At 43.4% G+C, this 26,765-nt stretch overlaps 1 protein-coding gene across 1 annotated transcript in view; it reads right to left on the bottom strand.

The window, feature by feature from the left end:
• GARS1 (glycyl-tRNA synthetase 1) overlaps window positions 1-25,468 on the bottom strand; it is a 28,177-nt gene extending 2,709 nt beyond the window's left edge. Inside the window, exons 1-15 of the mRNA XM_081970205.1 lie at window positions 25,098-25,468; window positions 20,998-21,099; window positions 19,894-19,996; window positions 18,871-19,012; window positions 15,520-15,608; window positions 14,002-14,078; window positions 13,173-13,318; window positions 12,099-12,248; window positions 10,112-10,274; window positions 8,702-8,866; window positions 7,710-7,818; window positions 5,307-5,451; window positions 2,936-3,021; window positions 2,475-2,584; window positions 1,322-1,415 (exon numbers count right to left, since the gene is read on the bottom strand). Of these exons, the coding sequence (XP_081826331.1) occupies window positions 1,322-1,415; window positions 2,475-2,584; window positions 2,936-3,021; window positions 5,307-5,451; window positions 7,710-7,818; window positions 8,702-8,866; window positions 10,112-10,274; window positions 12,099-12,248; window positions 13,173-13,318; window positions 14,002-14,078; window positions 15,520-15,608; window positions 18,871-19,012; window positions 19,894-19,996; window positions 20,998-21,099; window positions 25,098-25,367 (1,951 nt within the window). The 5' untranslated portion in view covers window positions 25,368-25,468. The remainder of the gene's footprint in view (window positions 1-1,321; window positions 1,416-2,474; window positions 2,585-2,935; window positions 3,022-5,306; window positions 5,452-7,709; window positions 7,819-8,701; window positions 8,867-10,111; window positions 10,275-12,098; window positions 12,249-13,172; window positions 13,319-14,001; window positions 14,079-15,519; window positions 15,609-18,870; window positions 19,013-19,893; window positions 19,997-20,997; window positions 21,100-25,097) is intronic.
• Window positions 25,469-26,765: the final 1,297 nt, after the last annotated feature.

Genomic DNA, 26,765 nt, shown 5'->3' on the forward strand with positions numbered 1-26,765 from the left:
CTGTAATAATTTTCTCCTAATCTTGAATTATTGCTAAACAACCGGTCATAAGTCAAGGACTCTCTGTAAAGATGAATGCAGTACAAGCCACTACATTGCTGGCTATGAATCTTAGCTTCTATAAGTTAGACCAGGGGTGTCCAAACTTGGGAACTTTAAGACTTGTGGACTTCAACTCCCAGAATTCCCTAGCCAGCATGGCTGGCTGGGGAATTCTGGGAGTTGAAGTCCACAAGTCTTAAAGTTCCCAAGTTTGGACACCCCTGAGTTAGACAGTTTTATTTACAGGATGAAATCTTTAGAAAAACACAGCCCCTCTCGCATCCCAAAAATACAGCATTAACTCTACATGATGTTTTACAACTAAAATAAGGAAAAATGAATTCCACAAGGTCTCTCCAAATGAAAACCAAAATCAAAGCCCAAAATATCCTAAAAGTCTATTTTGCATTTCTTAACATCAAATGAAAGGACAGTTTATGGACAGCTTTCGCTTTTTAGTCTGTGTTCAACTCTTGTAATTTTAATTGTGTTTATAATTATAATTCTATATATTATTTATAGCTATATATAATTCTAGACATTCTATATATTTTATTGCATCGGGAGCCGCCCAGAATCACTTTGGATAGCAAGATGGGTGATATATAGGTTTAATGAATACAAGATAACAATAAAATAAAATAATAAGAAATAAGAAATGAAGAGTTTTCAAAACAGTTTCCTCTCTCTCAATGAGGGAGAAGATGGAAGAGCATAAAGAATTGGCCCATCTAATTTCCTATTCTTTGCAGGTCTCTAGTGCTGATAACACCATAATGCAGGTAAATACATCCATTGTTTAATGAACGTGACTAATCATTGTCAAAATCCAGACATACAATACTTCCATCCCTTTACAGGTCGTCCTCGACTTGCAACCATTCATTTAGTGACCGTTCAAAGTTACAACACCACTGAAAAAAGTGACTTATGACTCTTCCATCCTGATGACTGTTGCAGCATCTCCGTGATCAAAATTCGGACCCTTGGCAACTGACTCATATTTAGGACGGTTGCAGTGTTCCGGGGTCACATGATCCCCTTTTACGACCTTCTGTCAAGCCTAATTTACTTAACAACCGTGTTACTAACTTGACAACTACAGTGATTCGCTTAACAACTGTGGCCAGAAAGGTCGTGAAATGGGGCAAATGTTTTTTAGCAAATGTCTTTCTTAGCAACCGAAACGTTTGGCTCAATTGTAACCAAAAGTTGAGGACCGCTTTCCAGAAATAATTCGTTCAAATAATGTTTATTTACAGGGAAGCAGTTTACTTACAGAGTTCCTTGACAAACGGAATGAATTCCTGGTTCTGGCTTAAAGGGAGAACTGAGCATTTGAAAGGAGCCACCACAGCAGGAAAGCTGAAGTACTGGTACAAATAGAAAACAACAATCAGGCATTCAGAAAATTGGAGTGTTCCGATTTAGGACTGTTGAGATCCACCCAGTTTGAAACATTTTTCTTCAAGGAGTGTTATTAAATTATATTATAAAACAAATGAAAATAAAGATCAGGAAAAAAGGGGTGTAGGGGGGAAAAAACACAAAAGACAGTAACTTCCGATTCTTGACAGTATGGTACAATAGTAAACAGCCTTAACTTTTTGCTCTGCATTTCTATACCATTTTGGTATAGTGGTTAAAGATGCTGATTTAGAAACCCGAAGGCAGTGAGTTCTAGTCCTGCCTTAGGCATGAAAACCAATGGAGGGACTTTGAGCCAATTCCCAGGAACAATGAGTTCTAATCCCACTTTAGCCTTGAAAGGCAGCTGGGTGACTTTGGGTCAATCACCAGGAGACAGGGAGTTCTAACGTCGCTTTAGGCATGAAGCAGGCTGGGTGATTTTGGGCCAATTTGCCTCAGCCTAACGTACCTCCCTGGACTGCTGTGGGGAAATAGGAGGGGTAATAAGTATTTTCATTATTTTGACTCATTTATAAAGTAATAAAAGCAGGGTAAAAATCTAATAAATACAGGTAGTCCCCAAATCACAACATTTTATTTAGTGATGGTTTGAAGTTACAGCGGCACTGAAAAATGTGACATGACCATTTTTCCCACTTATGACTGTTGCAGCATCCCCATAGTCAAGTGATCAAAATTCAGATGCTTGGCAACTGGTTCATATTTATGACGGTTGCAGTGTCCCAAAATCATGTGATTCCCTTTTGCAACCTTCTAATCAAGCAATGTGGAATACAGATTCACTCAACGATCCTTAACAACTGCAAGGATTCGCTTAACCACTGTGGCAAGAAAGGCCATAAAATGGGATAAAATTCACTTAAAACTGTCTTACTTAGCAACATAAATTTTGGGCTCATAATTTCTATTGCTAATTTGGGCTCAATTGTGGTCTTAAGTTAAGGACTAACTGTAATTCAGAGTTCCCTAGGTAAATGCCTTATGGTTGCAAGAAATCCTACCGTTCGCTGTTCATCTCCCTCTCTGATGCGGAATGTATGCTCAAATATTGAATACATGATTCTCCCAAGCCCAAATGAAGGTTCAATCACGTTGGGGACAATCTCTTCCACTGGAAAACAAAAATCAAAGATCTAATGTTTGTGGGTCAGATTCAGTAAATTTCCAAGTTTGAGACTGTTTTTATCATCAGCATCATTGGGGGGGGGGGGGGAGAGAGAGAGAGAGAGAGAGAGAGAGAGAGAGAGGGAGGGAGGGAGGGAGGGAGGGAGGGAGGGAGGGAGAGAGAGAGAGAGAGAGAGAGAGAGAGAGAGAGAGAGAGAGAGAGAGAGAGAGAGAGAGAGAGAGAGAGAGAAAGAGAGAGAATGAATTGTAACGTTCTACTGCCCCCTCAAGGTGCTTTTTGGCACTTCAGCTGAAGCAGCTCTATTTTTTGAACAGCTTTAGAGTGAAGATGACTTACCATGCAAGGTTTTCTGGAATCTTTTCACGCCGACCATGTCCTTTGTTAACTGAAAGGTTTTCCCTTCTGTCTCAATCGTAAATTCCCTACCAAGGAGAGAAAGGGGTGTCAAAAGGATGCTGAACTGTGGAGCTAAAGGGATATTTGGGAGCTACAACTGGTACAAAACACAACAGTTCTGGAGGTCCCTTGAGTGGCTTGTGTGACAGGGTGGTTGTGTGATTCGTACTGGTTGCTGATTTCCTTCCAGGTCCAATTAAAGATGTTGGTTATCCCCTTGAAAGCCCTTTATGGTATGGGTCCAGGCTACCCGAGGAACGTCTCACCCCAATGGGATTGGCCCCGCCCCACCCGTGTCAGCAGAAGGGGCACGTCACAGTCCCTGTCAGTCAAGGAATTCTGGCCAGTGAGTCCAGAAGAGCTTTTTCTCCTGTGGCTCCCATTCTCTGGGGCAGAGTCTCTTTTGTGGGGAGACCTGCCCCCACCTTTTAGGCCTGCCAAAGGAGCCTGGTTGCCAGTTGACTGGAGTTCCGATGGGCACATCCCTCTCTGGAGATTAGAAGACCGCACCTCCATCATGTTTTCAAATTGGTCCCTTCTTGTCGAGGTTTTTGTTAATTTTAGTGTTTTAATTCTTATTGCAGAATTAAATTAAATATTAAATTTTAATATTGTTAATGTTTAGGGAAATTCTCAATCATTCAGCTCATAGTGGTCCCAAAGGTGCTTTTTCCAAAAGGCACTTTGGACTTTGTTTTTTCTTTGAAAACATTTTGCGGTTCACTCAAGAAGCTTCTTCAATTCATTGATGAGAAGTGAAATGTTTTTTTTTTTTTAACAAAAATTTTTTATTGGTTTTTCAAAATTTATAGGGAAAAGGGTAAATGGACAGGTATACAAATTTTGGCAGTTGCAAAATGTGACAGGCGCCCCTCTCTCCATACTCATAGTATACATTTATATATAATGCATTGGTATATAGTTGATTACAATCAGCATATTAGTTCTATTACTAAATTCAATCAAATTAGACATTACAGTATAAAATCCAGATATAATTCCATTATCACTTTCGGTCAGTTTATAATAATATGACTTTCTTGTTTATTTTTGTGATCTGAGTCTTCTTGCTATTGCCCCATCTCCCTCCACTGGCAGAGCTCTGGCCCCTCCCGTGTCCTGTGTGTCCGTTGTAGTGTCTTGTGTTTTTTCTAGGAGTGTTTTATTTTTTTCCATAAAGGCCTGTGCCTCTATGGGTGAGTTGATTCTAATTCTTGTCTCCTCCCAGAATATCAGCATACCTTCAGACATCAACCATCTAAACCACACCCCTTTCTGGTATAATTTATTCGCTAATTGCGAATAATTCTTCCTTTTTTCTCTAATCTTCTTAGGGATCTGCTTCAGAATGGTTATCTCCATATCATGGTATGTCAATGCTTGCCCCCTTTGTACACCCAGAATTTCATCTCTTGTGCTTTTTCTAAGAAATTTAATGTGAACCTCCCTGGGTACATTGTGTATTCTAAGAAGTGAAATGTTTTCAAAGGAGAAAAAAACCCAAGAAAGTCCAATTGCCTTTTGGGGAAAAAGCACCTTTGGGATGATGTTTAATTGTTTTATTTTATGCTTTTATGATGCTATAAATCACCCAGACTGGCTTGACAGCAAGATGGACAGAGTGTATAGTTATTTAGTTAGTAAATTAGTAAATAAATAAACATGCAATAGGAAACGGGTGATGGAGGTTGCAATCCATATACTTTGATGCTAAGAGGAAATTTCAGCTCCTCCAAAGCAAAGAGATTAAGATTGGCTGCACCAACAGATCCTCATTAGCTCTTAGGACTGTGCTTTGCACACCCGTCAGTTCACTTTTAGGTGGCTGCAAGTTTCTTTACAAGAAGCTGCTCTTGCAAGTCACTTGGAAACTGCTGGTTATTGTTACTGGTTTAATTATCATTTCTCTGAAAGACAATCAGTCTTCTGAAGAAAGGCAGTTGCGTCTTCATCAATAAGTATTGTGAGATAAGAGAATGTTTTGTTTTTACAACCCCGTAATCCCTTGCATTAGGATGGAGTCGGGTGACTTGAATGAAGCTTGAGCGTTTACTGGCCAGATGCCCTTCCTGATGCCTATATGGAGTTCACAGCAGATATTTTCTCCCTAACAGAGAAAAATATGTCTTGCTGTGTAGGATTGAACTTTCAACCTTCTGGGTGGAAGGCAAAAGTCTCTAGGCCACTGGTAAGATAATCAACTCCCAAAAATCACACTGGATTTCCACATTTATTGGGTTGGGATGCTGGGTTTAAAAATCTTGACTCGCACGGCTCCCAAGGAGACCCAGTTCTGTCAGGCTTAGCTTACCCTTTTTCGTTCAGCTGCGTCTCCATCTCACTGATGTAACACTCATCACAGATGGCGAGATACTCCAGCACCAGCTTGGCTTCCTTCTTGTACGCCTTCCCTATGGCTCCCTTGTTGGCTTCAAACTGAACAACATTGGCGATTCTGTACAGGTGGCACTAAGGAATCCAACTGCAAGTGTGGTTGTGCATATGATTTCACACGTGGCAAGTAAATGATTTTTTAAACTTTCCCACCATTTTTTTTGCGCAGTTACAGGTAGACCTCGACTTATGATCAAAATTGGGAGCAGAACTTCCATTGCTAAGCAAGGAGGTTGCTAAGTGAGCCACACCCAATTTTGCGACCTTTTCTTTACCCTCTTACAGGTAGCCATCGATTAACGATAACCAGACCAGAATTTTCATTGCGAAGTAAGACAGTCGTTAAGTGCGCTGCTTTAGTTTTAAGACCTTTTTGCCATGGTTATTACATGAATCACTGCAGTTGTTAAAGAGAGTCATGCAGTTGTTAAGTGAATCCAGCTTCCTCCATTCTCAACTTTCCTGTCGGAACCCAGCTTGGAAGGTCACAAATGGTGATCATATGACTCAGTGGTGGCTTTCAAAATTTTTTGGAACCTACTGTGGGTGTGGCCTCCTTTGTGGGAGTGGCTTGCCAGCCATGTGACCTGGTGGGAGTGGCTTGGCAGTCATGTGACCAGGTGGGCATGGCTAACTTGGAAAATGTGGTGAAACTCAACGACGCTCTTGCTTAGCAACCAAAATTTTGGGCTCAATTGTGGTCATAAGTTGTTTTTCTTTCTTTCATCTCTCTCTCCCACTTTCTTTCTTTTTTCTTTTTCTTTCTCTCTCTCTCTCTGGCTCTTTGTCTCTCTCTCCCTCCCTCCCTGTCTGTCTCCCTCTGTCATTTTCTCTGGGTGTCTATCTGTCTCTCTCTCTCTCTCTCTGTTATCTCTCTCTCTCTCTCTCTCTCCTCCTTCCCCCATCTCTGTCACTCTGTGTGTGTGTGTCTGTCTGTCTGTCTCTCACTCACTCACTCTGTGTGTGTGTGTGTGTCTCCCTCTGTCTCTCTCCCCTCCCTTCCTCTCTCTCTGTCACTCTGTGTATGTGGGTGTGTCTGTCTCTCACTCATTCACTTAATCACTCACTCTGTGTGTGTGTCTCTCTCTGTCTGTCTATCTTTCTCTCCCTCCCTCCCCCTCTCTGTCTGTGTGTGTGTCTGTCTGTCAGTCTTTCTCTGATTCCCTCCCTCACCCCCTCTCTCTGTTCCTCTCTCTGTCTGTCTGTCTCACTCACACACACACACACCACTGTGGTCACCTTGTTGAGTGTTCCAATCACATTTGAAACACTCAACAACTGGCCTGCATTTATGGTATTTTGCAGCATTCTGCAGTCATAGGACCAATTTTGTGCGATCCGGTAGAAACCCACCACTGATATGACTCCAGGATGCTACAACCACCATAAACGCATGTCTGTTACCAGACGCCCAAATTTGGACCACAGGAGAACTAGTTGTAAATTACTTTTTTCACGGCTGTTCTAAATTTGAATGGTTGCTAAATGAATGGTCGTAAGTGGAGGACTACCTCTTAGGATGCAAAACTTTGATTAGAGAGTGTAACTTTCCTGCTCTGGCCCTGGCTATTCTGCAGTTATTCAGTGGCTTCATGAAAATTAGCTTTCAAATCCTGAAGTAGCTCAAGCTGCCTCTTCTCTATTCAGTCTTTCAAAACATTTGACAATTTCAATTTAAAGAACCGGATTATCTTCCTAATAGGCCACCGGAATTCAGGGAAGTGAGGCAAGAGCTAGCCGCAGCATAGGGTACAAAGCAGTCCTCAACGTAAGACCAAAACTGACCGCGTAAGTTGTGATAATCATAAAGTGAGATACCACATGACCGTACCCAAATTTCACAAACTTTTTTGCAGTGGTCTTTAAGCAGATGTCAGATGTTAAGCGAAACCACTATGCAACTTTTTTTTTTTTTTTTTTTTTGCTGAATACCAGAAGTAAACACTGCTTTAAGAAAAGTACTTTGCAGTCACATAACCACAAGATGCTGTAGAAAATTTCAAGTGAGGGCCACATGCTGAGTGCCCAACATGCAGTCACGTGATCTGAGGGGGCATAAACCATGAATCCTAGGTATAAGCAATTTTTTCAGGGTCTGTTGTAACTTTGAATGGTCGCTACACGATTAATTGTAAATCAAGGACTACCTGTACTGACATTTCATTTAAGGATTATGATGGCATCACAGAACACCCACCCACCCACCCAGCTCTTAGCTCACAGCAGTTCCCTGATTTCCTCCAAGTGGCCCCGAAGGCTTGTTAAGCTCATTCACACCAAAATGGATGGAACCAGCCATGTTTTCTTTCAGAAAAGGATATCGGCTCCTTCAAAAGCTTCTCAGCAACGAGAGGGACTTTGGTGGCTCTGGCGTGGCAGGAGAGGTCGTAGCAGGAGCGATCAGCGCAGCCAACAATTTCAATCCAGCCCTGGAAAAGTAAAAACAAAAAACAAAAATGAAGCCTCCACTTTAGACAAATCATGACGTCCAAGCGATCCTGCATTGAGGCCAATTCAATGCAGGACAACGCATCACAGCCACTCGCCAGGGGACAATTTAACAATTCAATTTAATTATTTAAAATAAATTTAAAATTGTTTTAATTTTTGTCATTCTCATTTCATTTTCAATCCTTTCTTTAATGATTCCATTCCATCATTTCTTTGATATTAGTGTGACTCTTGTCCTGCAGCGAGTTGTCTGGTGGTTGATTGGCTGTGTTTCTTTGTGGTGAGCTGGCCACAGAAAATTGGTGTAATGAGTTAGCCATGGTGAGCTGGCCATGGTGAACTGTTATAAACCCGAGCCTAATCATAGAGAGCTGGGAGATAAGGACTGCATACAGGAAGGAGTTTAAAAGTGATCAGAAGCCACGTAGTTCCTAAGGCAATCTGTTAAGAAGACCTACCTCCAGAATCTTTTATAATTTCAGAAGCATTTTAAAAGAGGAATTAGCAGATCTTCCTTTGGAGAGGCACCTCTTGACAATTCAACTTTGGCTTTAATCACAAGAGTCACCTTAAGATGCATGTGTGCCTGCACCTATACGCACAAACCGAGTTGGGCTTTCCACCCAAGAACTCAAAAGCTTGGCATTTCGGTCGTGGCGCAGTGGTTAGAACACAGTATTGCAGGCTAATTCCGCTATCTGCCAGTAGTTTGATCCTGACTGGCTCAAGGTTGACTCAGTTTTCCATCCATCTGAAGTCTACAAAATGAGGACCCAGATTGTTGTGGGGGGAAAGTCTGATTCGGTCAACTGCTTAGAGAGGTCTATAAAGAACTGTGAAGAGACGTATGCTATTGCTTACGTAGGAGGTTTTGGTCTCCGCATCCCAGCAGTCACAGGCGTAATGAGCCATCTCATTCTCCATGTGCTGCCGGAAACGAAGCTTCTCTGGAGAGATGCCAACTTTGATGAGGTAGAGGTAGATCCGGCCAATGAAGTAGCCCAGGACGGAATTGTTGATCACACCCTGGGAAAGCAAAGAGAAGCAAAGAGGCTTTTCAAAGGAACAAAAACTGTAAGGAGGTATAAAGGAGCAGGAAACATTTCTCCAGAAAACTTCCAAGCCTTCCCCTACTTGGCATCTCTAAGGATCCTGGCAATGCAATTCTGCAAATTCTTAGCCAGTACAATACATAACAGAGTAGGGAGGGACGTTGGAGGTCTTCTAGTCCAACGCCCTGCTCAACAGGAGACCCTATATCTGGGCTGGTGACCTATGGCACGTGTGCCACAGGTGACACACAGAGCCATTTGTCAGGGCACACAAGGTGTTGCCCTGTCAGCTGGCCAGTGTGCATGCTCGCGCTGGCCAGGTGAGTTCAGCCTTTTTTAAAGCCACTTTTCGCCCTCCCCAGGCTCCAGAGGCTTTATAGGAGCCTGGGGAGGGCGAAAAAAGCATGCAAAAAATGGGGGCAGCGCCTCTCATGCGAGCATGCACACTGAGGAGGGTCGCACGTTGCATTATGGGTGGCTATCCAGTCTCTTCTTAAAAACCTCCAATGTTGGAGCACCCACTGCAGTCAAGCCGTTCCACTGCTTAATTGTTCCTACTGCCCACTAAGAACATTCTACTTAGTTCTAGGTTGGTTCTCTCCTTAATTAGTTTTCATCCATTGCTTCTTGTCCTGTCTTCAGCTGCTTTGGACAATATGTGGATCCTCTCCTCTCTGTGGCAGCCCCTCAAATACTGGAAGATTACCATCATGCCACTCCTAATCCTAGTCACCCCAACCTCCTCATCCCCCCCCCCCCCCCCGTTTCACTGGGAAGGGATTTCTGTATTTTCCCTCAACATTCTGAAATCTTTTCTCACATACATTTTATGTGGGTTCCTACGGGCACGGTGAGTATTCAATTATGACTATTTTACCTCAGTGTTTCTCAACCGAGGCAGCTTTGAGATGTGTGGACTCCAACTCCCAGAATTCCCCAGCCAGCCATGCGCTATCTTAAGCCTGCCAAGCAGCCTTCCCAGTGTGTTGCAACCCAGGTTTCTCTGTACTTAAAGCCCAGTGGGAGATGGGTAGAGATTATGGGTTTGGAAGTCCAACCCTCAGCAGGTATCGAGTTAAACCCAGATGCTATAAATCAAACAGCTTGGCCGTTGAATTCAGGCATTGTCTGTATCTGATTTCATTCTCCTTCCACACTGAATGTAACAAAGGGAGTCAAGAGGATTTCCTCCTGTTCACAAGAACAACCCAGCCCTTACCTGCTCAACAGCATCCCCCAAACACATGACACGTGCTGGCTGCCCACTGGTCTGGGCCTTGGAAGAATACAAGAGGATGTGGAGGTCGGCTACATTTTGAAACTTAGGATGACATTTTTCACTGGGGTCCACAAAATGTTCAATTTCTGCCATTGTGAATTCCCTGAAACATATAGAGAAACGCTTCAGATTGTAACTTCTCTCGATAAGAGAGCAAATCTTAGGGGGATAAAGACAGTCCTCGATTTGCAACTGGCTGCTTAGCAACAGCTCAAAGTTATGACCTGTCTGAAAAAGTGGACAAAGTGGATTTAAAGTTTCAGCAATCAACACATCTCTTGGTCATGTGACCACACTTCAGATGCTTGGCAACACAATCATTTACAATTGTTTGCAGCAGCCTGTGGTCAAGTGATTGAGTTTTACAATGATTTTGAGGGAAACTGGCAATTACTTCTGGTTTTGGCAAAACCGTGCCTATTGTGGGCTTGCACTTATGAGCACCACATTCGCTTAATAATCATGGTGGTCACACGGCCACAGCATTTTAGAATGCAGTATTGGGGGCTAACTGCCTCCTGCCCACTGCCAGGAGTTCAATCCTGACCAGCCGAAGGTTGTCTCAGCCTTCTATACTTCCAAGATAAGTAAAACGAGGATCCAGATTCCTGAGGGCAATAGATTGACTCTGTAAACTGCTTAGAGAGGGGACTATGATGTTTGCCACGGTCAATTCACTAACTTGCCACGGCCAACTTGCTGTGAGAAAAGAGTTACACTAACATCGAACAAATAGTGGAATAGAACCATTAAAAAAAGGATGCCAAAGGAGGGAACAGAATGAAATGTGAATGGAAAAAATGAAAATATTTTTTATTTATTTAAAAAAATTAAATAGAATTGTTAAATGGACCCACAGCAAGTTGTCCCACAGCTTTTTGGCTGTGGCAAGTTGTCCCATTCCATTAGAGAGGGCTCTAAAGCGCTGTGAAGCGTTATGTAAGTCTAAGTGCTACTGCTATCTGCTTAAGGAACAAAAAAAAAGTTGCAAAGTCGGGTCAATATGTGACCAACCTGTTTTACAAATGTTAAGATTTATGAACATAATAGGCAGGCTGTAACTCAAACACTATGTCTTCAAAGAGCCAAATATTCAGTGTCTTCTTTGTCACAAAAAACCCCCCTCCCTAATGCTGTTATTCTCTGGGATAACAAAAGATTAAAAAAAAAACAACTTGGCACCTGCCAAGACGGCTGAGAGTGGGGATTTTTATCACTGGAGGGGAACATGGGGAGATGCAGATTCAGGCTGATAGCAGGAAAAGTGGAGTTGGATGCACAAGTGCATTCTGAGGAGGAGGAGGCATTTGTAACAAAGACTATCAGTCATGTTGATATTTAAATCTTAGAGTTTATGAATTACCAGGTAGTCCACAGGTTATAGGTAGTTAGAGCTAGTCCTCAACTTACAACCATTCATTTAGCAAATGTCCAAAGTCACAATGGCCTGGAAAAAGTTATTTATGATCAGTCTTCGTACTTGCAACCCTTGCAGCGTTCCCCCATGATCATGTAATCAAACTTCAGGAGCTTGTGCAAGTAGCATATATTTATTTATTCTATTTATTTGCTGCTCATCTTGCTGCAAGGAGACTCTGGACAGCTTACAACAATAAAAGCAACACAGGTAGTCTTCAACTTACAACAGTTCACCTAGGGACCATTTGAAAAAAGTGATTTATGATCATGTTTCACACTTAATGACAAGTCATAAAATGAGGCAAAAGTTTCTTGTCTGTTAGCAACAGAAATTTTCGAACACTACCTGTATATTATTTTAGCTTTTGTTGTGTGCCACTAGAGTCCCTTGATTGTGAGATGGGTGGCTGTAGAAATAGGATGAGCCAGTAAAAACAAAATAAATACACCTATCAAATCCAGTGAGGACCATGTTCCCCCCACCACTTCAAATTTTCAGAGCAATTACCTGACCCTGATGAGACCTGAGCGAGGAGAGATTTCATTCCGGAAGGAATTGCCGATCTGAGCAGCAGCAAAAGGCAGTTTGCCTTGGTTGAATTCCAAAAGACGTTTGAAGTTCAGAAAGATTCCCTGGGCAGTTTCTGGCCTCAAGTATCTATCAGAGGGGGTGGGGTGTGGGGAGGTGGGAAACAATAATTGGAAGAAAGAAAGCAGAAAAGTTTAGCAGCTGATAGCAAGACAAGACAGCCTAGCTTCTCAAATGTAGCCCTGTGAAAACCTCTCCTACCATGAGGAACTAAATAGTGGAACAGGTAGTCCTCAACTTATAAGCATTTGTTTAGTGACCGCTCGAAGTTACAATGGCACTGAAAAAGTGACCTACGAGCACTTTTCACACTTATGACTGTTGCAGCATCCCCATGATTACGTGATCAAAATCCAGAGGCTTTATTAATGATGTTGCAGTGTCCTGGGGTTATGTGATTCCCTTTTGTGACCTTCTGACAAACTAAGTCAATGGGGAAGCCAGATTCACTTAACATGTTATAACGTAACAACTGAAATATTTCACTTAACAAGTGTGGCAAAAAAGGTCGCATAATGGAGCAAAACTCACTCTACAGCTATCTTGTTTATATTCTATTGTGGTCTTAAGTCGAGGATTACCTGCAATAATAACTGCTCTGACAGAGCCCAGTAAATGATTCCCACTCTCACTTCGCTTTGCCCTGGGCCACTAAAGCAGAGTTCCTGAGACAAGTGGACTTCAACTCCCAGAATTCTCCTGACTATCTGAAATGTAAATCCCCGGGTATTAGGCTTGTTAGATCTTCCCAAAGCACGAGGAAACTACAAGGCACAGTTTTGGAGGCTGTCCACTGGCACACCTTGCTGTTTCTTTCCTCTTTGGATGGATGGGCCATCCTGTCCACCAGAATGAAGCAACGGTCCCCAGATTCTCCCTCAAATAAGGAAACTCAACCAGCTGGAATTACAAATGCAGGGACAAATTCAAATCCAGTAAAACCCAAGCACCCTCTTCCTCCCCCCTCCACCCCATTTTCATACAGCCACATACCCAGCCATGTTTCCTCCTGGGCCAATAGAGGTCTTGAACATGAGATTGAAAGACACCGGAGCAGTGAGGTCATTTCCTGTTAGGGGGGACTTCACATTGTAATTGACAAACAGATCCGCAAGCTGTTCCTGATTGTAGTTGTCCAGCTAGCAGGAAAGAAAAGACCGTCTTATTTACCCAGGAACATACAATCCAGCCTAATAATGGTAGTCCTTGATTTAGAATAGTTCATTTAGTGACCATTCAAAGTTACAATGGCACTGAAAAAAGTGTCTTAGGTCCCATTTTTCCCATGTATGTCTGATGACCCCATGGTTGTGTGATCAAAATTCAGATGGTCATGGTTCAGATAATCTTTGGCAAACTTCTGGCGAACAAAGTCAATGGGGATTCAGATTAAGCTGGATTCGTTTAACAACCATGTGACTAAATTAACAACTGCAGTGATTCACTTAACAACAGTGGCAAAAAAGGTAGTAAAATGGGACAAAACTCACTTAAGAACTGTCTCGCTTAGCAAGAAATTTGGGGTTCAACTGTAATCATAAGAACTACTTATGTTATTTATCCTTGTTCTCCTTTTTGGAAATCTATCTGTGCACCCCCACCCCACTTGAAAAGCAAGGGCCACTGAGTGCTTATTTAATTGACAGAAAAACCACAAAGCACAGATGTTTTATAAAAGCCCTTTCGCAACAAAAGAAATGCACCACCAGAAGCAGCTCCTGCGCTGTTTCAAAATATATGCTGTGCAGAGGGTCCCTGGGATCACAATCACAATTTCTGGGCTAGGAGAGCGCCATTTCTGCTTGTCAGATCGCTGACTGACCTGCGTGATCACGTTCTCCATTTCCATCTTTTTCTCTGCGGTGCACTTCTTGTCTGACATCATCTTCTGTAAATGGGCTGCAAAAAGAGAGGAGGAAATAGTGTCCATGAGTATTTTTTTCCCTTTTAGTCAATCAATCGGAACAGAGCTGGAAGGGACCCTGGAAGTCTTCTAGTCCAATCCCCTGCTCCAGCAGGGGAACATGTACAATTTAAGACAACTGTCTAGTTTTTTTTTAAAAAAATCTCCAGTGATGAAGCACCCACAACTTCTGAAGATGTTCCACTGGTTAATTGTTCTCACTATTAGAAATTTCTCCTTAGTTCCAGACTGCTTCTCCCCTTGATTAATTTCCATCCATTCCTTCTTGTCCTGCCTTCAAGTGCTTTGGAGAAGAAACAACAAATGGAAACTAATCAAGGAGAGAAGCAACCTGGAATTAAGGAGAAACGATTAACCTGTGGAACGACACTGTAATCCCCTGCAACAGGATAGTTAGAGCTCGAGCATTTACTGGCCGGATGCCACCTATGCAGAGTTCCCAGCAGAGACTTACTCATTGCACCCAGTGAGAGAACTATCTGAAGCTGCCTAGGATCAAACTCACAGCCTCCTGATTGCAAGGCAAAAGCTCCACCTCTAAGCCACCATGATGCTCCCAGGGGTAATCATGGAGCCTGCACAAATACTGAGAAGTGATATGCTTCTCAGACAAGTTTCTTAGATAAGAAATACCAGAGATGTTTTCCTCACAGGCCACTCTTCAACATATAGGTAGTCCTTGACTTACGACAAGAATTGAGCCCAAAATTCCCATTTCCAAGCAAGGCAATATAAGTTGGGGACTTTCTGCTGTCGTTTATCCCAAAGGTGCTTTTTTCCCCCAAAGGCAACTGAATTGTTTTTTTCCCCTGAAGAAGAAGAAATTTTGCTTCTCATCCAGGAAGCTTCATCAGTTCTGGCAGGATGGTGAAGGTTATGGATGGATTACTTGTGGCTGGACTGGGGGATGGGGATCACATTTCTCTGAAGTCCTCTGGTCGTTAGTACTCTCCTTGAGAACTCTTGAGGCCACTTGGGGCTTTATCTGTGCCCTCAGAAGCACTTGAATCAGGATGCAAGTAGAATTTTCTTGGGACTGCTGAAAGGGCTGCATTGTAAAGAGGAGACAGGTGGTGTCGTATCCCTCCTCCTGTTAACATAAATGGCTTCTTTCAAACCAGCAGTATTTTCTATCCAGAATGTGGACTTTTTTGTCTTCGAAAGTATTCTTCCTCAAGGGGAAAAAAGCATAGTCCCGTTGCCTCTTGAAAAAGCACCTTTGGAATGGTGATCTGGATGACTGAGATTCTCCAGACATTTTGCCGTCTTTTCATTCTTATCTGTAAGGTACCAACAATTGCTGTGGAATGGAGTGGATATTAGGACAAGAAGAAGTCACAGACAGGTCCTAAACATCAATGTAAGCTGGTCTTATGATGGAATTAGACAGAGACAATGAAATAACACAAAGCATACCCTTCAGGAGGTGATCAGCTCGGAAGCATTCTCCACTTTTTACATCTTTCACCATGAAGTCTGCAAATTTGTCCACGTGTCCAGAGGTCCTGTGCAGAAAAATACAATTATTATCCAAAATAGAGTGAACACTAGTAACTTAAGACATTCATTCCCATGGCTTGTAGTCAAAATTCAGTTCCTTGGCAGCTGGCATGTATTTATGATGGCTGCACTATCTTAGGGTCACATGACTTCTGTTTGCAGCCCTAGAGTTTCTGGTTAGCAAAGTCAATGGGGGGAAGCTAGTTTCGCTTAACAACTGTATGATTCACTTAATAACTGCAGTGATTTTAAGAAGAGACTGGACAGCCACTTGTCTGAAATGGTATAGGTCTCCTGCTTGAGCATTGGGTTGGGCTGGAAGATCTCCAAGATCCCTTCCTGCTCTGTTATTCTAATTCACTTAGCAATTGTGGCAAAAATGGTTGAAAATGTGCCATGACTCATTTAACAACAATCTTGCTTAGCAATAGAAATTCTGATCCAACTGTGGTCGTTGAGGACCACCTGAATTAGAACTGTCTAACCAGGAGTTACTGATATTTCCTTGTACTTTAATAGCTACAGTGTTTCCCCGAAAATATGACCTGTCCTGAAACTAACGCCGTGCCACATTTTTTGCGTGGGCAAAAATATAAGCCCACCCCCAAAAATAAGCCCCCTCGACAACCCCCCCCCCCCGGCCAGGCAGAGGACCGCTCATTGACCTAGTGGTATCCCGAAGGCGCCAAGCAGTGGGAGCCGGGGAGAGACGCTCACATTGCTTGCTGCCTTCAGGATACCGCTAAGTTGGGGAATGGCATTCTGCCTGGCTGGAATGGGGAGTTGCTGGGAGGCTGCTCCCTTGTGAGCAGGCTCCTGATGAGTGGGGGGCCAAGCAGCCATGAAGTGACCACGCTCATGAGCAGCCGCCCGGCAAACCCCCTTCTCCAGCCGGGCAGAGCTCCATGCACTGATCTAAGGGGTATCCCCAATGTGCCAAGCCGCGGGAGCTGGGGGATGGGCAGAGCACCACACGCCTTGGCGCCTTAGGGATACCCCCTAGATCAGTGAATGGCGCTCTGCCCGGTTGGAGAGAGGGTTTGCCAGGCGGCTCCTCGTGAGTGTGGTCACCTCATGGCTGCTTCGCCCCTGAGGCTGTGGCCGGCTCTTCGGGAGCCAGTTCACAAGGGAGCAGCTGCCCGGCAACCCCAAAAAAATAAGTCCTCCCCCTATAATAAGCCCAAGGCCATATTTCGTGGGGCAAAAGAAAAGAAGACCCTGTCTTATTTTTGGAGAAACACGGCACACTGTAGGTTGAGGGGGTCTTTTCCTCTTTAGTACCAATCTGCAGAAACACCTTTTAACAAAATTACACTTGCTGCTTTTTTTCTCTACATTTTAAAAGACATTAATTTTTATCCATGTTTTTGTGACATTGGTTTCTGTATCAACTCATGAATATGAATTGCATCTGCAGCATGATTTCTCTATATTTTAAGATATTAAATAGCAATAGCACATAGACTTATATACTGATTTAGTGCTTTATAGCCCTCTGTATAAGCAGTTTACAGAGCCAGCCTTCCCCCCAACAATCTGCGTCCTCATTTTACCAACCTTGGAAGGATGGAAGGCAGAGGATACAACTGCTAGCTGTGGCAGTGAGCTGCCCTGCAATACTGCATTCTAACCACTGCACCACCAAGGTTCATAAATCATTTTTTCCCCCATGATATTCTGAGACACTGGTTTCTGTACCAACTCACAAATAATTTTGGTAGGTTTACGTAACAATGACTATGCTGGCATGTGGGGAACACCAAGTTGAGGACAGCAGTCTTAGATATTTGTGTATATTAATAAGGAGCCTTAATAATAAAGAGCCCTGGTAACAACTGCACTATTGCAGGCAAACTCTGCATCCCCGCAGCCTGGAGTTCGATTCTGACCAACACAAGATTGACTCAGCCTTCCAAGATTGGTAAAATGGGGACATAGATTGTCAGGGGAAATAAGCAAATAATACTTTTACAGATAGTCCACGACTTAGAACCACAATTGCGACAAAATTTTCTGTTCCTAATTTGTTAAGTGAGTTTTGCCCCATTTTACAACCTTGCTTGCCATGGTTGTTAAGTAAATCATTGCAGATGTTATGTTAATAATACTAGTAAATTAGTGAATCTAGATTCCCTATTGACTTTGCTTGTCAGAAGGTCACAAAAGATACTGCAACGGTCATAAATATGTGTCAGCTGCCAAACATTTGAATTTTGATCACATGACTGTGGGGATGCTGTAACAGTTCGTAAGGGTGAAAAACGCTCATAAGTCACTTTTTCCAGTGCCGTTGTAACTTTGAACATCGCTACATGAACTGTTGTAACTTGCTTGCTACCTGTTCAAACACCCATAGAATGCTATAAAGGATTATAATGATCCTTAGAAAGATCTGATCACAGGAACCCATATAATTTGATGCGGAACCAAGCATGAAATAAAAGTTATCAACTTAATGAAACTATTTCTGGAGAAAAATCTATCAAAAAGGACCCAGATTGTTGGGGAGAATAGGCTGATTCTGTAAACTGTTTAGAGGGGGATTTAAAGCTAAGTGCTATTGTTATTATTATTGCCCTGCTGCTCATCCAGTTCAGCAGTCTGCTCTCACAACTGCTCCCAAAGTCCACAAGCAGAGGGGCTTCAAAGGCTAATAACAGTCCTCGTCTCCAGGTCTTCCATCAATTGATTCAATCCTTTTTTAAAAGCCAATTAAACTGGTCATTACCAACGCATGGCACAGTAGTGAATTCTAAAGCTGAATTATCGTTGTATTTCCTTTGGTCTGTCCGGATTCTGCCAGCATCCGATTTCACTGGGTCACTTCTGATTGCAATAGTTTTTGGAAGAAGAAGATAGCTTCTCCTTTTCCACTTGATCCCTAATATGCTTAATTTTGCGCACTTAAATCATGTCCCTTCTTGTCTGCCTCCTTTCCAAATTACAAGGCTCAAATATTGCAATTTTTCCTCCTAGGGAAGCTGCCTCAGCCTCTGGATCATCTGAGTTAGCTACCTTGGACCCATCTTTAGTTCCACTTCATGCCTTTGTTGTTGTGGCAACCAGAAAGATATATAATATTCCAGATGCAATCACACGATTTAACTTTAGGCCAGACAGATCACATTTTGTAATAGAGAGATAATTATTCTCTGAGGAGGAGAACTGGGTTTGTAAAAAGTTGCAGTAAGAGAAAATTTTAAAAAATGTTTAAAGAGATTGAGGATTTGGAAAGCTAGCTTTTACGCAGAGAAGGTCTGTGCTTACTTCAGAACAGCTTCAGGCGTCAGCATGGTGCAATCTATCTCAAAAATCTGCTCTTCCTGGATGAAGTGCTGCCTCCAGGCTTGTATTATGTTGTTCTTCAAAGCGCAGCCCACAGGACCAAAGTCATACAGGCCACTCACTCCTGCAAGACACAGAACAGGTAAACACAAATCCTCAAATACTGTAAATAGTATCTTCTGTTCAATCTGAGGGAGGGAAGGGATAGAAGAGGAAGGAGAAGAGGAAGAGGGGAATGAGGCAGAAGAGGAGGACTAGATGAGAGAGAGAAGACAAGGCGGAGGGAGAGAGGGAGGGAGGGAGGATGTAGAAGAGGAAAGAGGCAGAAGGAGAGAAAAGGAAGAGGAGAAGGAGGCAGAGAAGGAGGAGTAGTAGATGGGACTGAGGGAGGTAACCACCTTTTGGAATACTAGGGAGTCAAATCAGATTGTCAGAACACAAAACTTATACCTAGCCTTTATACAGAGAGGTCTGTGCTTAGTTCAAGCTACAGGTTACAGAAAACTGAACTTCTTCTATTGTTCCTATGAAATTATAACATTAAGGGTTTATATTACCTCCATCATTTTGTCTGTGAGGGAAAAGAAAAACATTCTGTTCCTACATGCCTCTACCTCTCTTCGTGGGAGAAAGAAATCACTCTTTCAGGTGAGTCCAGCAGTCCAGCTTTAATGCATGGTTTCATTATTTCAAGGTTAATTTTTCCCTTGAGTTTATTTATTAAACCAATTTATACAGCTGCCCAACTCACATACAGTGATGTAAGGCAGTGTCAAACAACAAAATAAGTAATATAAAACAAAGTTTTTTTTAAAAAAAACTGTATCTAATATTTTCCCTTGCTTTGAGCTGGACTGAGAACATTAGAATAACTATTGCTAATTAAATACTTTCATTTATAAACATATTAAGTATTTTTTTTAAAAAAATAAATGACACATATGTTATAAAACTGACAGCTAATTACAAGGAAGAATGTCATCATGCTGTGGAGAGATACAGTACCTCCATAAATAGAAAATGCTTGGTCGTAGAAAAATCTTCGTTTCAAGGCATCTTCCATTTTAAGCCTGTCCACAATGTCATCCTTAGGCTGCAGAGCCAGCTCCTAAAAATAAAACACACAGAGGCCATGCACACCCACGATGTACAATTATACTTTACATACGTGGATAATTTGCAACATATCAAATGAGGGATGCCCAGAAAATCAACAGGGATAGAGCTAAAATCTTTTTGGGGGGGAGGGGGGATGTTTGAGGGTGTTCCATAAGATGGGCATCATGGTGGAGAAAACCCATTTCCTGAACATTCTTAACAGACATCCTTACGACTTTTGCAGCATCCCCATGGTCATGTGATCAAAGTCCAGATGCTTGGCAACTAACTCATATTTATGAAGGTTGCAGTGTCCCAGGGTCATGTGATGCCTTTTAGCGACCTTCTGAGAAGTAAAGTCAAGGGGGAAGCCAAGATTCACTTAACAACTGTGTTACTAAATTCATGATTGCAGTGATTCACTTAACAAGCGTGGCAAGAAAGGTCATTAAATGGGGAAAAATTCACTTAACAAATGTCTCGCAGCAATAGAAATGTTGGGCTCAATTGTGATCGTAAGTCGAGGACTACCTGGTATTTTCCGAAAAGGAGCATAGGAAACCTATTCCAAACAAGCAGAAACAGATAGAATACCAGCCAAAGTGGTATTATCTGATGAAGTCAGGAAGCACCAATGGCTGCTGCAATCCTAAATTACAAGTTGAGCACAAAGGCCAGACGGAAGCTCAGAAAATTTTGTTTCTCGTGTAATTATCTTCCACTCTGAAAACCTGGACATTAGTTTTTATATGCAGTTATCAGCCAATCTCAACCCAACTATACGAGCTGTCTTATTTGCAACCGCCATGATTAAAATGATCGGGATTTTAGTGTAACTGTATTTAATTAAAAATGAGGATTTTGTGTGTGTGTGTGTGGCTTTGCTAAGGAACTGAGGAGAAGTGTAGAATCTTGTTGCCTATTTTATCCTGCTGATACGAAACTCTGATTTTCCGGGTGAAATAAGCCATTTACTCTGGATAAAATGAAACAGGAAGTTTGAAGACTCACCTTGGCTTCTAGGATTCTCTTCCGAGCTTTGAGCTCAGCCACAGCTTTGTCCACATCCATCTGAGGAGCCTTGTCATCCTTCAACTTTCGAACAAACTCTCCCTGGGAAAATAAAACAATCGTTCAGAGATGAGGTTTAGGCCATGGAACCTTAGAGTTCACCTCTTGCGGGCATCAAGTTCAATCTCTTGCACGGGACAGAAAACATAATTCAAGGATCTGTGACTGACTGCTGAAACACAGAATAATCATATAAACTTGGTGTGGGGGAGAAAGTGCACAGAGACCAAAATAAATAAATGCAGCACGACAGGCAGCAAAAAAATTAAGAAATAACTTTCTAACTTTCTGATAGATGTGAAATAGAATAAAGAGCAAATCATGAAGGTGATTTCATTTTACAAATCAAACCCAAGACCTTGCCTTGAACTTCAGAACAATCATAGTTACAAGAGCACTGAAAACGTGACTTATGACCGTTTTTCATAGTCACGACCATTGCAGCATCCTTATCATCATGTGTTCAGAATTCTCACGCTTGGTTCATATGTATGATGGGTGCTGTGTCCCAGGGCCACATGATTCTCCTTTTGCAACTTTCTGACAAGCAAAGTCAATGGGGAAACCAAATTCACTTAACAACCGGGTTACTAACTTATCAACTGCAGAGATTCATTTAACAAAGAAAGGCGTCACTTAACAAGTATTTTGCTTAACAACAGAAATTTGGACTAGAGGTTGGACTAGAACACCTCTGAGGTCCCTTCCAGTACTGTTCTGATTAATTGATTGATTGATGATATTATCCATTCAGTTATATCAGACTCTTGGCAATTCTATGGCCTGGATCTCTCCACAAGAGGGTAACTCTAAATATGACAAACCACAAACCTAACAATGCAAGCAGGAAAGAAAGAAGTCTGCCAATTCTCAAGAACTGCCTCTATTTTTAAAAGAATGCTGCCTTTGCAGGCAAACGTGGCAGGAGGGAGGGAACTGAAAGTGTTTTTTTTAAAGAGACGGTGTGTTGATTGAAGGAAAAGGAAAGACAAGCGTGGCTATTGCAGGAATCAACACTGTAAATCTGCAGTGCTCTTAATAAGAGTGAAAGCAAAATAGAAAGGAAATCCTGGGTAAAGCATATGCCTTTTGAAGGGACCAGAGATTCTAAGATCTCTTCAAGCAGCAGAGAAAAAAGAACTGGGTGAAAAGTGGAAGGGGGGGAGGGTCATGGGGCACTCCTTTTTTGAGAGCCCCGCATATTGATGTGGCAAATTTTAGTGCAGCTTTGTTCTATGTATAATAAGCAGAAGGTTCCGCCCTTTAAACAGTTTCTCATTTCATCAGGCACCATTGTACCAGGAAAACATTAACCCATCCCAACCACACTGATCTCTGATCAAGGAGATCTTCCTGGGTGGATTCAAAAGAGCTCTACTTCCTGCCCCACTGAAACGAGAAGGCTGACTTTACAGCAGTTCTTCTCAACTTTGGCAACTTTCAGATGGGTGAACTTTCAACTCCTAGAATTTTCCAGCTAGCATGGGGAATTCTGGGAGTTGAAGTCCACCCATCTGAAAGTTGCCAAGGTAGATAACACTGCTCTAGAACAAAGACTGAAAATTCACTACAGATACTCCTCGACTTATGACCATAATTGAGCCCAAAATTTCTGTTGTTAAATTAAACATTTTATGACTTTTCTTGTCATGGTTGTTAAGTGAATCACTGCAGTTGATAAGTTAAGTGAATCTGGCTTCCCCGTTTGCTCATCAGAAGGCCATGAAATGGAATCACATGGCCCTGGGAGACAGCAAAAGTCGCAAATATGAACCAGTCGCCAAGCATTTGAATTTTAATCACATGATCATGGGGATGCTGCAAAGGTCATAACAATGAAAAACAGTCACTAAACGAACTGTTGTAAATTGAGGGCTTCATTTGACAGACCAAGGAGCCTCTCTTGGCAATGTTATATCACATGGTGATTCTCCAATTCCATCCTGGATCAACCTGATTTTTTTAAAGTAAAATTGCCTTAACTCCACAGGAAAAAAGCAGAGTGTTTCTATGAAAAATTCATAGACATTCAAGGGTTAAGCCCATTCTGCTCATTCTTCGTAGTGCTTCCAAGCTCTGATCCCAGCTCGGGTTTTTTTTTTTTTTCTCCAAGCACTTCTTGTAGCTCAATCAGTTTTTGGGAGGTACATGATGATTCAGAAAAAGACAAAGCTTATTCCAATTAAGATGCTACCAATCCTGTTCCCTAAAAGACACTGATGCATTTTCCCCTCTGATTAGCTAAGCAAAAAATAAGAGGCACATGGGGAATTCTACAGGAACAGAACTATCCATTTAACTAAGTGTAAATCTTAAATAAATAAATCTACAGTCTCTAGTTCTGAACTTGTGACGTTCAAATTTACAATAGCCTTGGAAAACATGACTTATGACCCTTACACCTCTCTCTACAGTCATGCAATTGCAATTCTGGCACTTGGCAACCTGCTTACATTTACGACGGTTATTACAGCATCTTGCGGTTACTGATTAAAATTAGTGACATTCCCAGTCTGACAAGCAAAATCATTTGGGAAAGCGTATTCACCCAAAGACCGTGTGATCCATTTAACAACCATGTAAAAAAAATCAGGTCTAATGACATGACTCACCTAATGACCAAGTCTGACTGGAATTCCTGTCCCAATTAAAGTCATAAAACAAGGGCTACCTGCATAGTACCCTTTGCTTAGGTGTCACACTTGGCAGTTAAACAAGCCCAGCCTTTATAAGAGTAGCAATTACTGCCTGAGAGGCTACGTTAAGATATAAAAAGCAGATCCAAGGAAAGGAAATATTATCCTAACAATTGGAAAAGGCCATTTCTCTCCCAAAGAAAAAAAAAGGCTACGTCAGGAAAATGGATGAAATGCACCAAAACGTCAAGACACGTACAATTCTGGGGGTAGATTTCTGAGGTCAAACTTAGAGACTGAGCAAAGGTCACACAGGGAGATCAGTTACAGAGAAGATAGAAGCACATTATCAACATTATCTTCCAAGCCCAAGAAGCCAATTCACGATTATATACCCAGGAGCACCGAAAGGGAGCAGTTTTGTTGGAACCAGCCAAGTCAGCCTTTTTTCAATGAAAGCCATCGGATTTTCTCTTCGGAAGTGACCCTGGCTGACCCTGGGGAGGTGAGAGGACCTCAAATGGCACTGCAGAAGCTGAGGAACCACAGGATAATCATGGCCCAAGGAAGGGCAAGCAAAGGGGGGGGGGGAGGGAAAACAGTGCTAACAAAGATAAGAAAGATTTATTTCTAGCAACTATCCCGCTTCATCAGGGCAGGTCAATCGGATTTAATGGAAGGAGGGGAGTGGGGAGGGGGAAAGCGTTACCAATTGGCCCACTTCAAGAAATAAAATGGTAATTATTTAAGGAGGGGGTGGGTTCTCCCTAAAAGCCTTAAGATCCAGCTCCCTCCCCCAATCATGCAGATTTGTTTATTTTGTTTTAAGCAAGGGCAGAATGTTTTTTTTTAAGTTTAACAAGTTGGACGGGACCTTGAAGATCATCTAGTCCAACCTCCCGCCCAAGCAGGAGACTTCACCCCATTCCAGACAAATGGTTGTCCAGTCTCTTCTTGAAAACCTCCAGTTGGAGGACCCACAACTTATGGAGTTTCCTTGATTCGGAACCTTATTTCCTCCCAAACTCTTTCCTTAGCATATGGCCTCCCAGGGACACATGCCTGACTCCAACTCCCATCTTCCCCAGCCAACGCAGATGGGAGCTGTAGCTCGCCACATCTCGATGGGAGGAGCCCCTTTACATAAGGGGGGGGAGGGAATGCCGCCTCAAGGATTTACATAGACTTTCCTCCTGAGACCCCTGAGGGGGGGAGGGGTTGAAGTACATCCCCGATCACCCCTGCCCCTCCCCCCCGGAAGTGATCGGAGTGGGGGAGGGAGGGGATCCTCAGATCAGGGAAAGGACCATCTCTCCCGAGTTCCCACCCACCCAAGATCGGCGGGGACTTCCGCGCCCATCCTCCACAGGTGTAGTCAGGATTTTCACCGCCAGGCGGCCTCACCTGCTGCCGCACCGCCTGCCTGAGCGGCGCCAGGAGCGCTTCTGCGGCGGGTCCGTCCATGCTGGAGACGATGCCGGAGCCGAGAGCCGGCTGGGTCGGGCGGCGAGATCGGGGCCGGGTACTGAAGGCTGCGGCGGCGGCGGAGGATGAGGAGAATGGGCGGGCCGCGTGGAGCGAGGCGCGGGGCAGGAGGGTGGCCACAAGGCGGGCGCTGCTGCTGCTGCTGAGGAAAAGGAGGCGGCCGATCGAGACACTAAAGCGACACGGCATGGAGCGGCGCGGCCGAGGGCGGGCAGGCGGGCCGAGGGGCAGGCGCGGCCCTCCGCATGATGAAATCGCGGCCTCCTCAGCTCCGCCTCAGCCGGCGCAAGGGGGCGGAGGTGCGCATGCGCGGGAGCGCTTGCGGCCCAGCGGCGGTTCCTGGGCGGCGCCGCGCCAGCCGCAGGAGAGGAGGCGGGGCGCATACGCGCGCGCGCGCGCGCGAGAGAGAGAGAGAGAGAGAGAGAGAACGGGAGGGAGGGAAAGCAAGCCCCGCCCCCTCTTCTGCGCCCCTCCCCGCCTTAAGGGAATAACAGGTCGTCCTCGACTTACGACCAATATTGAGCCCCCAAATTTCTGCAGCTAAGCCAGACACTTTACGACCTTGCTTGTCACAGTTGTTAAGCGAATCACGGCAGTTGTTCATGTAGCAACGCAGCGGTTAAGTGAATCTGGCTTCCCCAATGACTTTCATTCCTGACGAATGTATTTTTTTCTTTTTATGTACACTGAGAGCATCTGCACCAAAAACAAATCCCTTGTGTGTCCAACCACACTTGGCCAATAAAGAATTCTTTGCCTTTCAGAAGGTCGCAAAAGTGGATCACGTCTCTCCCTCTCTCTCTCTCTCTCTCTCACACACACACACACACACACACACACACACACACACACGGCATTGCAACCGTCAAAAAACACGAACCAAGAGTCTGAATTTTGCTCACAGGATCATGAGGATTGCAAGTGTGAAAAATGGTTGTTAAGTCATTCCCCCGCCCACTCACCCCGTACTGTTGTAACTTTGAATGGTCCCTAAACGAACTCTGGTAAGTCGAGAACTACCTGTACAGGTTGGCACAGCTTTTCCGTTGCTTATATGCGAATCGGCCACTAGGGGGCGATCACCCACCACCCTTGAATATTCAACTGGGAAGAGTTCTTGAAGGCCATCCAGCCAAAAGTTTCCCAACCTTTCCCAGTTGGCAGCAAGGAGGGAGGGGGAAGAGGGGATGGTTTTGTGACAGGAGCAAAGTGCACGCGCATGCACAGTTTCATTGTGGAGCTGTGAGCCCCAGCATCCATCACTCACACAAGTTAGGCTGTGAGCAAGGCAGCCCAGTTGCAAATAGGGTTGGGTAGATGTGATCTAGCCCAACACCTTTCCATCCACACACAGGGCAGGAATCCTACCCTGCAGCATTATTTATTGATTTATTTCAAGGCTAATAAGGCAAACAAAGGAGGGGCGGGGAGGGGGGGGAAAGAAGGAAGGAAGGGGAGAGGAAGGATGGAGGGAGGAGACAAAGAGATAAGAGGAAGGAGAAAGAAAAGGGAGTTGAAGATGGGAAGGAGAGGTTTTATGCCTATTATTTTTTCTAAGAAAAACAAAATGTCCATACATACAATCAG

The sequence above is a fragment of the Natrix helvetica genome (assembly GCF_964273705.1).
Source record: "Natrix helvetica genome assembly, chromosome: Z".
NCBI lineage: Eukaryota > Metazoa > Chordata > Lepidosauria > Squamata > Natricidae > Natrix > Natrix helvetica.